This window comes from Eucalyptus grandis, chromosome 8 (assembly GCF_016545825.1).
Source record: "Eucalyptus grandis isolate ANBG69807.140 chromosome 8, ASM1654582v1, whole genome shotgun sequence".
NCBI classification, from domain to species: Eukaryota; Viridiplantae; Streptophyta; class Magnoliopsida; order Myrtales; family Myrtaceae; genus Eucalyptus; species Eucalyptus grandis.
In genome coordinates this window covers 54,100,266-54,112,012 of record NC_052619.1, presented here as the reverse complement: position 1 = coordinate 54,112,012, position 11,747 = coordinate 54,100,266, and the positions used below count along the sequence as shown (strand labels likewise).

The 11,747-nt window shown below is 38.7% G+C and overlaps 1 protein-coding gene across 1 annotated transcript; it reads right to left on the bottom strand.

Annotated features, from left to right (window-relative positions):
• Nucleotides 1-2,828: 2,828 nt before the first annotated feature.
• Nucleotides 2,829-4,719, bottom strand: LOC120287356 (cilia- and flagella-associated protein 251-like). The gene is made up of 2 exons (XM_039300132.1): nt 4,543-4,719; nt 2,829-3,245 (listed from the first exon to the last, which is right to left on the bottom strand). The coding sequence occupies exons 1-2, from the start codon at nt 4,717-4,719 to the stop codon at nt 2,829-2,831; spliced, it is 594 nt and encodes a 197-aa protein (XP_039156066.1).
• Nucleotides 4,720-11,747: the final 7,028 nt, after the last annotated feature.

Genomic DNA, 11,747 nt, shown 5'->3' with positions numbered 1-11,747 from the left:
GAAGAGATTTGTCAAAATCCATGCAATTAATTTCATAGGTCCAATCCACTTCAGGACATTGAAAACCTATTTGTTTCTCTAGAGATGATAAGCTTACTTCCTTCACAAAACCAATCACCCTTGCCCATCAATGCATTCAATTGATTCTTTATTTCGACATCATTGATGAAAAGAAGCCTTTCGAAACACAGCCTATCTTTAATCATCTTAATCCCTTCATCACGGTTACTTATATTTGTCCATTTCCTTTTGAGGATGTCAGAGATGAGCTAATTCTGCAATTACTCACCACCCTTCACCTTCGAAGTTTCTAAAATGTTAGAAAGGAAACAACAATCTTCGAAATCAGGTGAAAGTTGATTGTAGATCATTATGACAAGAGTGGTCTTTCTAGCACCGCCCACTCCATGGGTACCAGCAATCAATGTTTCATCTATATAAGGGCCAATCATTCTCATGATTTCACTCATGCGGTTATCTACTTTAACCAAGCAATCCAATAATACTGAATAACCCTTTTTCAACTCGCTAAAAACCATATTGATGAATGTTTTCTCTAAGTCACTTTTGAGGCTGATACTTGGGGAGTAGAAGAACACTTGGAATTGGAAATTTGGGTTGACCAACGGATTGTCAGGCAAAACCAAATTAGAAAAATTTAAGACCTCGTTTGGACAGAATCCGTGTTGAAATTATTCGCCAAGTGAAAGAATGAAAATGGACTTACAACATATACTTAAGCTAAGAAAAAGTCAAACCCCGGTGAACAATGCCATTTTTGGCATGATTTCTGAATGATCTGTCGGGCATGCTTTATACGTCCCCTCCCTTTAGTGCTCGAACTTCCATGGAGTGGCCTTCCGTTCGCTAATAGTTCCATCACCGTATCACCTCTTGTTTCTTGCTACCAAACCTCAGAAGGTTCCACATCCAAGAAAACTAGCATGATGTTCTGTCTCTTGGTTTTCTTGCACTCCAGCATCTAAACCAACTCCTTGAGACACCATTCAATAAAGGCATAATGTTTTGACAAAATCGATATGGACATCTTGACCGCTTGATTGCTTGGAGAAGCTTAATGCCAATCTCTACCCCCAATGCACGGTTCTTCATCATCTCTGTAAGCACGGATTCCTGCATAGATCAAGCCGATATAAAGGAAGTCGGTAATACCTGCTCAAGTATATAATCCCATAAAGCTCAACAAACCCTTGTAATCAAATCCTGATCAAACCTTCATTTCCTGTATTTTTTTTCGAGCGTATATGCAAGTAGACGGGTCTACCATTCCATTGTTACAGCTGCTTCATTTTTTTTTTTTTTTTGTAGCACCATTTCAAGTAATGCCTACTTAAAGTCTTCTCTTGAAGAAATCCTTGAAATAAACGGCAGAGAAGACAATCTCCAGGGATAATTAATTATAAGCTGATTTGCTAGACACGGTTATCCTGTTTCGATAGGATATCGCAACGTAATTTGATAGTGACAAAATCAACAATTCTCAGTAACTCTATTTTTTCCGATATACAGCCAAAGAGCAGTGGGGTTTCGTGTTTTTCATCTTCTAATGCATAGTGTAAGGGTCATCAACAATTTCGTGGATGATTTTGATATAGATATATCTTTTTTCAATAATCTAGTCAGGATGATTGAGAATCCCCTCTATCTGGGGAAGAATTGATACCGAACCTCAGCTTCTGTTATAACTAATCCATCAAAATTAGGACAGGCACATTCCCACATTGTTAGGCATCTCAGAAATAAAGATGTCCACGTTGAGTGATCATTGAAAATGTGATCATACTAGGCTCCGAGCTCACAGACTACAATTAGGAAAAAAATTGCTCTACTTATATCTAAGCATGAAAATTGGATCTTTCTGATGTGGTTCTGGAGATGTGGCCCTCCACTTTCCAAACTACCAGTCACGAAATTTTCTCCGCCAAGGACTTGCATTCAGATATTGTGAGAACATTAGTTTTAGGTATTCCAAGTTTAGAATAAAATTTTGATACACTGCCGCTATTCACTTGATGTCTTAAAATGAAGTGCCAATGTCGTAGTCATTATTTCAGATATAGCTAGATGTTCAAATTGCATTTGAGCTAGTGTACTTGTTTTAAGTACTTTAAATCTAGCCTCCACGACTCTTTGATTATGATTTGATCACCTTATGTGATTCAAGGATCCTTTTGATTTCAACTGTCTTCTGAGAGTGTAACACCGCAAGGTGACAGCATCCCTTGGGAGTTTCTTTTACATAGAAATTAGGATCATTTCTCCAGCCCCAATGCACGCATATCAAATGATATAAATTGCATTCCAGGCTCCAACCTCAAGTCTGCTCTCTGTTCTGACAATTTTCAGCATCTAGAACCAAACTACATGACTGTTATTCTAAGTAACTAACACATAAAAGGCTGCTTGAGATTAGTTATGGAAATTGTTCTCACAATGCTGCTTCTTCGATTCAGTTGCTCTTCGCTACTTCTCCACTTGCTAAATCAGCCACGACTTCCTGCACAGAAACATGGTTCCGTAAACTTTTTCTAGAGTCAACCATCTCGATCAGAAAACCAGCTCAAACAGTCAAGTCTGAGATGTTTGTACTTCTTGGCCTTCGCGTCAATGTCCAAATGCACAGTAAATGTATCAAAATCAAGGGAAAAAAACGGGTTGTGTAGATTAGCATAAAACATAATCCATGTTAAGACATATGTCTGCGAACCTGCAACCGTGACCTTTTGATCCTGAATACATGTCTCTATTATTAGAACTCAGCCATTAAATCTCACAAGACTCATTCAATTACCTCATCAGGAGCGGAGTCAATTTCCTTCTTCCATTCCTCTGCCTTTTCCAGTCCAGTTGGATTCTTCTCTTCCACAACTCACTTTACTGTACTCGCCCTCCTTCACCGGTTCATGCCAGGGTGAGTTGTACTCGGAGGAGAGCCCCTCAGACGCGTTCCCTTCCAGCGCTTCCTCATCTCTTCTCGGAGAGAAGTAATGATCCGGCGAGTCGCAGGATATGAATCTCCCAGGCTCTGCCTCTTCCTCTTCTACTACCGGTTTCATCTCTGGCTCTAACTCTTGCTCCAGCTCGATCTCCTTCTCTTCCTCGACATGCTTCTCTTCCTCTTTGTCTTCATCCTCGGCCTTTGTCTCTTCTCCTTTGTTCTCTTCTTCTTGTTTGGGCCCGGGATGTTCAGTTATGTCCTTAACATCAGCTGCAGTTCCTGTATCCTGGCTCACCGCATTATTGATTTCTTGTCACACAAGTAATGCCGCGTCATTCCCAATTGCTTCCATCTGAGGAACGTTTTGTTCCACTTGTTTGTTCTTCGCTGGATGTGTGCTTGAACTCCTGCTTTTGGTTATGGTGTTTCCGGTAGCAACAGCATGCTTCGACTCCCCACAACCCATTTTTGTAAAAAAGAATGTCAATCGAAAGGAATTAAGATTGGAGGATTGATCCCCTCTCCCTTTATGCATCAGATTGTAATGAAGTTTTGGGTTTTTTCCTCTTTGTCTGTTGGAGTTTTGATTTGCTTAAGCGGTCCGTTTCCGTGGCTGACAAAAGGAAGGAGTTTTTTCTGTTGTGTATAGGGGGTGGAGGGGAGACAGTTGCAGCTCAAGTTAAAAAGGGGAGTATTTCCCTCGAATCTAGAAAACGACAGCTCGTTTCTTATTATAATCTGTGGGTGGGTTTTTTTTTTTTTGCTATTTTCAACCCAACCTTACTGTGGGTAGTTCAATGAAAAAACCTTGTTTACAATTAACTTTCGCATGCATCTAAGTAGGGCGAACAATATAATATATTGAAAGATTAAACCGTCCCTTCTTGTAAACATTTTTTAGTTTTTTGCTCCACGTTTGAGTGGTTTAATTTTCAGGTGGCTTGGAGTGCTTTTTTTTGGATATAAGAATTTAGGATGGGGATAGACATTTTTTTGAGAAAAAACCAAGAATGCAAGGCAAATTGATGCAGAAGTGGAAAGGGTCTCCAAAGGTAAAACTCATATGTATTTGATATATTTAAACTTAGAGGTACATAATAAGTCATTGGGTTAAAAATGAGAAATATTGTTTTTTATATTTTCCAATATCATCTACCTTATAAATCACAAAATTCATATGGCGTCAAATATGAAATTGTTTGCACTTAATCACGTAGAAAATTCAACTTATACGATATTCCAAATACACGTACAAGTTCTCTCCAGAACCACTAAATCAAAATGGGCCAATTAATCCCAAAAAATCAACTTAGAAAGCTAAATATCATCTTTTTTGTGGAGATGAATTATAATAATGTTAGTAAAATGAATAATCAAGATATCGTCAATTAATCCCACAAAGACTTTCCTTCCCAAATGGAATTTAAATTTCTCTCAACATGCCATAACTTTTTTTTTTTTTAGGCTAAATAATAAGCATTTCTAAACATTTGTCCATTTCCATTTGAGAGTGTCGTTTGCAAAAGTTTTCTGAATGTTCCACACCGTAAGTGGCCATAGACGCCGCCGCAGGCGAACATTACCTCATTTCTTCTTCCTCCTCGCAAAACCCTGAGCGGCCGAAAAACCTCGCTCGGCAACAGCACGGACCTTCCGGCGCGAGGAACTCGTCGGCTCGTTGATTCTTCGATCACGCCGGAGCTATGCACGCCGCCGCGAGAGCTCGCAGGCTCTGTCGCATTCTCAAGCCTCCGGTTCATCTCGGCTCGGCTGGATTCGTCCCTCCGAATGACCGCCGAGTCGCGGAATGCGCTCGGATTCGGGCGCAGGCACGTCGAGATCGCAGCTCCTCCTTCTCCTCCACTGCTCAGTCCCTCGGTTTCGCAGGTAGCACGCTTCTCGTCCGTTAGATTTTTTTGTTTATTGCTGCCGAGGGATCTCGACGTGGATTGTAGATGCCGGAGCGATGGTTCTTTGTTAGCGGGGGCTTTTTTTAGGTTGAGTTTGATGTCTAGATATGGGGGGGGTGGAGATGATTGATGAAGAATTATGAGTAACTGATGAGGAAGTCTGGTTTAGTAACTCGTTCGAGGGATGATTATCTGATTGTGCTTGTTTAATTGAGATGTCGTATTTTTATTGTGTTAAATCGGTTTGGGATGGTTAGATTCTTAATCATTGTCAGTCGAACTGTTTCTTCAAGTTGAGTGCTTCATATTCTTAAATATCAGTTCTGGGTTGAATCAGTTTGTTGATACAAAATGGAGCTGCATTTCTCTTGGCAGTAAAAGGTGTTGATGTGATGTCGTTGAAATTCACAGGGCCGGCTAATGGCAATAGGTTGCCTCAGCCCCTTATTCGATAATTTCGAGTTTACCATATTTTTGAAGCAAGGACCGAAAAGGAGGAACCCACATGTTTTGATCTTTTTCCCATCTAATTTGTGTCTTGACAAATTGTGTAGTTCTTTCTCTGATATTTGATTCTTGTAATATTATGCAGAGACCGTGAAGGACATCTATGATAAATTTCTTGAATCTGTTAAAAAAAAAAAAAAGTGGCTCCAAATGCATGGACGTGGTTGATGATCGAAAATTGCAAGAACAGAGAGGATATTAAGCTTCTCTGTGATGTCTTGCAGAACCTACGCAGATTTGTCAGTTGACCTCTTGCTCCATTTGAGAAGTATAGTTTTAATTTTTGAGTAGTCGATAAATTAACCTGGTTTTTTCTTTCATCATAGAGATTGTCAAATCTTCAAATTCATGAGAATTTTAACTACAACCGTCGGGAAGTCACAAAAGCATGTGTGCGTGCAAGGGCTCTTGATTTTGGAGAGCTTTATCCACACAACTTGTGTGCTAAGGTCAAAATTTTATATCTTGCTAATATAGTCACCTGATTCTTCTTGTGCATTCGATTGTTGCTACTTACCTTTTCATTTGCACAATCATTTTGTTGTATGTTTTGGTTCTCAAATAATCTTTGGGAAAATTCCAAAAAGGTACCCGAAGTGTCCTCATTTTCTCAAATAAGAGCTCGAAATTGATATTATTTCAAATAAGGACGTGAAGTGCCATCACTTTCTTAAATAAGGAATTGAAATAATTGTGTATGTTTGAATAAAGTTTAAAGTATGCATGTTCATTTTCAAATAAGAGCTTGACTTTCCAATAGTTAAGGTATTTTTGTCATTTACCATTTTTTTAACTTTGTTTTTTTCTTCCTTTTTTTCTGGTTTTTTTTTTTTCTTTGGTTTTTGGCCATTGGTGATGCCCACAGAGGGTTGGGCAAGGGCCACCCATGCTGGCCACAGCGAGGGATGGCCTCACCTATCTCACTGGGCAGAGGCCACCCCTCGCGGCCATCCGTGAGGGCTTTCAAGTCCTCACCCACTACCGGTGAGTGCTTGCGAGCCCTCGCCAGCCCTTCCCAATGGCCGGTGAAGGTTGTTGAGCCTTCGTCAGCCTTTGCCAGCTGCTGCCGGCCAACGCCAAAAAAGAAAAAAGAAGAGACGAGAAAAAAAGAGAAGAAAATTTGGATGAAAACACTCGTAACCAATTGAAAAATTAGCCAAGCGGTGACCAATAAGGTCATTGCCCTTATTTGAAACAATCAAGACCACTTCAAGTCTTTATTTAAAACAGAGTCCACTTCGGGCCCTTATTTAAGAAAATGAGTGCATTTCGGTTGTTTTTTAAATTTTCCCTATTTTTTTTTACCTCAAGCTTGTCATGCTTGGAGAACATATTTAGTTGCTTATGAGAACTTTTGATAAATTAAAAAATGTGGGAAGAGATGATCAAAAACAATTATCCATTCTTGTCATTACATAAAGTGTTATGTCTATCTCAAAATATCTCATTTGAGACATAACAACTCAGTCCATGTCAAGTGTGTAAGCCTATCATTGTAACTAATATGCCAAAAGCTTAAAAATCTTTCCATGGAACGTTGTGAATGCCTGAAATACTAACTAGTGAAAAGTTCACTCGCGACATGATTCGAACTGGTGAATTAATGGAAGATGGCATGATCCCTTCACCATTGGGTTGTCGTGCTTGGGGTTGGGGTTGGATTGTGTATGCGACTTTTTCCTTTCAATTTTGGTTTTTTTATACTCCAAAGTGAACGAACGGTAAATGAACTTGATAAAAAAGGAGTGATCTATAAGTCTGTCTCGTGCTTATAAGATTTGACTTCAGGCGAATGAGGGATTGATGCGTATATGTTACCAATAAAGGAAGAGATTTGAAGATTGGTTTCTATAAAGTTGATTAATTTACTCTTCTCAATAATTTCTCTTGAATTTCACTTATTCTTTAACTTCCACTTCTTTTTTTTTTTTTGGTGTACTGATTTTTCTGTGATTTTATAATCATTTGATTATGAATATAAATCCGTGAGAGCAACCAAACATTGCATATACCACGCATTGGGGTGTGGTTCTTATATTATTTTGTTTGTGTGAGCTAATTGCGGTTTAAAAATAAAAATCATTTACACTCTTTTTGATATTTTTAAAATGACATCATGTGACTTTTGTTGTGTGAGATTACAACTCTTTTTATTTCAAACTTAGCCCGTGAAAAAAGTCCAATGACTTTTGTTCTCAAAGATTGTGGACCTTTTTCTTTTATTTAATAATATTTTATCTTTTACATGTAAAGTTAAAGTAAAGTTTTCATTCCCCATGATTGTACAACTCATTTATCAATTAAGTAATTATGAAATGATGATAGCATCATTTTATAGTATGGTGATTAGTTCGTCATATTATTGCTATAAATATTTTGTAAATTTTATATAAAACAACTCAGCTCAAACTATTGTATATATATTTATCTAAAAAAAAATAAAACTATCAAATCCACTTCCATTAAGTTTCAAAGAATATTCAAGAATCGATATGTCATGGATAAGCCATGTTCTCAAACTGTGGTTCCACAGTCCACAATTAAGTTCCACTTGCTTTTCACACATGTCAAATTACATTCTTTTCAAGTTTGAATAATATCAATAAAACGAAGTTTTTAATAATTCGAGTTATGAGATGGATTCGAGCTTGGAATTGCAAAAAATTATCTCAATAAGCTTGCTATCATAATAGAGTAATCCGCATCTTTATATACTTCCACGAATATCAATAAATGGATAAGTAATATTCGCTCTAGTTTTCGTGTTATTTTCGTAATTCTAGTTTGAACCCTATAATTGAACCAAGCAGAGTCAAAAGTGCTCATTTGAAAGACATCAAAGGAAGCGCCAAAAGAAGAGAGACAGAGAGAACGGAAATTTGTCCAGGAGCACGCCTCATTTTAGCCAAACTTCCTTCATTGCCCTCACGGAAACGACGAAATCACCGGACGTGACACCGAGTACGCCCGCCAACAGAGCAAGCGCCCGAGTGCAAATAAGGAAAATCAGCAAATCCATCGTCCCCCTCCTTCCTCCCGCCCCGAAGTCGGTGGAGCTTTCGATCGCCATCCGTCGCGAAAATCACTATAGAGTATTAGAGTCCACTCACCTGCGAGACCAGAATCCGAGGTTTGAATTCGAGCAATACGGACAAAAGACCGCAATCGATCTCTCCATCTCGCCTGGCGATCGCGCCATTCGATCGCGCGTGACCGTTTTGCGTATATGGAAGGAAAGGTTGTGGAGATTGGAATTTCTTATGTTGCACGATATCGTGTTTTTTTCTCGACGATGCTGTTCGATCCTTCCCTCTTGCAGAATAATGTGGAGCGGAACAGGTTGTGGTTGACAGCGATGGTGGTTCTAACAATGCTTCATTGCAACTCATGTTCGTGTAATTAGTTACGGTTGTGATCCTTTGACTTGATTCGCATTGGGAGTCTGGATCATGATAAGGTTCGTATAGACCGGCTCTAGCATCGAGTAGGTTGGTTTTGAGCCTGGGGAAGTGAGATTTGTGTAGTGAATTTGGCTGATTAGGCATTTCAGGGTTGGGGGAATAGTTGACCGTGTTGTGGTGCTGTAGTGCCTGATTGAGTGGGGCATATTATAGCTGAATGATCCCTCTAGTGTAGATTTGATGTTTTCAAAGCATATGAATGACAGTGTTGTGTTGTATTTGGATGGTCCTGTTAAGCTCTTGGATTACCAAGTTTGGATCGACGCTGCAACTGGAATATGGTCAGTACGATCGAATTTCCTTATGTTTGTTCAATGCAAATTTCATCCTGCTGTTTCCATTTTGGGGATAAAATTTGTTTTGAGTATCTCACAGTGATCGACTATAAGCTATTCAGCTTTTCTGCAGTCAAGTAATGGACTGTAGCTTGTAGGTTTCCATGGAGTAGCTTTATTTGAAAGAGGAGCCTTATGTTGTTTACTTATTCCCCTTATGTCGCATTGCCTTGAATATATAGTTCTTTAAGTTCACAAACAAGGATTGCAGGAATATACTGAAATATTGTTTTCAGTTGATGTTTTCTTAAAGTGTTCCTCTCACTTGATTTTGTCGAAATAGCTTGGTAGAGACATAAGAGATTTGCTTCATTGCATGTAATTGAATGAGTTTGCGACTGCATTTTCAATATGAAATTTTCTCAACTGGTAAATGCAGAACTTAGAGTGAGGTCCGAGGCTCATACAGCTGTTTACAATCGCACTCTTGCGACGATGGTGGTGGAGTATGCATCTGTTGTAAGTGTTCTTTATAAAGATTTTCACATATACCTAGAGCTTGTTGTGGTCATTACCCTTCAGGTTTCACCATTTCAATACAATGACATTGTAACTAGATGCTAAGCTTTTTATTTTTACATGTCAGATTCGACAGAACTTTTTAGTTGGACATGTCCTAGTTGATATGGAAAGTCCAAGGTAATTTGACTACATTTGAATATGACATTGTTGCTAAGGTTGCATAAACTTAAAGAATAGGTCCTCAGTACAGTACTAAATGGCCAATTCTTGAGATGAGATTTTGTGGGCATATGCTGCCTTCTCTTATTAGCTTCAATGCCTTTGGATTTGAAAGCAGGTGTTCAAAGTCATTGAACTGATAGTTGATGTCCAACATTGCATAAAGGTATATAATTTGTGTGGCGGAGGCTGACCAATTTGCGATGCTTGTGATGCCTCCATGTTTGAGTTTCATCTAATTTTTTGTCTTTTATTTCTAATCATTATAAATTACCTGTAGGCATATTTTGGGGTGGCAGGACCTTAGTGCTGCGGTTACAACTTTCAAATGTACTCGAGAACATGGGTATGCATGTTAACTTTAGCAATCATTCCTCTTACAATTGACATGCAAAGAATTTGATGAAAATTTAAGCTAAGAAGAGTAGCCTTCGGTGAATGCGTACACAAAGCCTATGGGTCTGCTGTCCATGAGAAGGGAAAACAGTGAATCATTTCCACCAAGACATGAAAGTTATGTGCTTGTAATTTCAGATGGAGTTATGAGGAGATCACATACTTTACTAATTTTGTTCTTGGAAAAGTTTGAGCTTTTCAGCTAGTGGTTACTTATATTTATGTCTTTAGCATGCAGAATTGGGTTGAAGATTTCTACTGGAAACAACTTGACCTAAACTACCCCTACACACCTGGGTCCATGGTGAGTTCTAGAGATTGTTAGCCTCTTGCAAGTTGTGGATACTTCTAATTTGGAATGAGTTACAGTCTTATCACAATACGACGATGCGACCTGGTACTTCGGATGCTGTTAAAGGAGCCAAGGATTTATATATAGACCTCAATGTCATGGTGACAGGGTATTCTACGGTAGGGCCTATGGCATCCTTTTGCGGTTAAAAGCTTGTTATAGTTTGGATATTGGTTCTTCTCTACCGTGTTCTTCCCTTGAGATACCTGGAATCCTCTGCCAACTCTGCCTTCAAGAGTCTAGACTCTGGATACTCTGGATATCTTGAACTTTCTATGGCTTCACTTTTATATTCACCATTGGTCAGCATCTTTTTTTTTTTTTTTTTTTTTTAGGTAAATCAATATGTAGACAAAATACAAGCAGAATGGGTTGCAAAAAACCCTTTACTTGAACCACCTATGGTCTACGTATTTAATTGTGTGAATTGTCTTACATGTTAAGCCATGGAACTTCAAGTTGGCTGAATACCTAAATATAGTGGATAAAGACTTCCAACTAATCATTACAAAGTTTACTTGCTGGAAACTTTATGGGATCATTGATATGTTTATGGTCTGGATATATAACTTTTGCAAGCACTTGATGCTCGAATGTTATGCCATATAATCTTGAAGTGCTAATGCATTTTAAACTAGAATATATTTATCCTAAATCAGTGTTCCATGCACCGTTTCCATCTGTCACTCTTTAACCAAAAGAAGTAGCTCCTTTTAGTTGGGCTACAGGCCAGACATGTTGTAGGGTGGAGCCAATTCTAAAATGTCTACCTTATGCTTTTTGTCTATATTGGACAGAGTGGTCCAGAGTTTTCTAGGCACCTGTTGTGGAACTGATGCCATAAATGGTACCCACCCACCCCAAAGTCATGTCCCATTAATTCTCTTCTCCATGACATGTCATGATTTTTTAGGGTCAAACTTTGTCTTGGACTCAGATTATAGACATTCACATGGCCTATGATACGATCATAGGTTGCATGAACTTTAGACTAAACGTTCTCTCGAATTATCAATAGCAACTATGACATCTTGTCCAAACACTTGGATGATTTAAAATGCCATTGTTGTTAGCTGGTCTCTTGCTGAAAATTGTGTGAGCCGATTGTGACGTTTTGTCCATGGGCCGTGGCCCTTTCCATGCGTT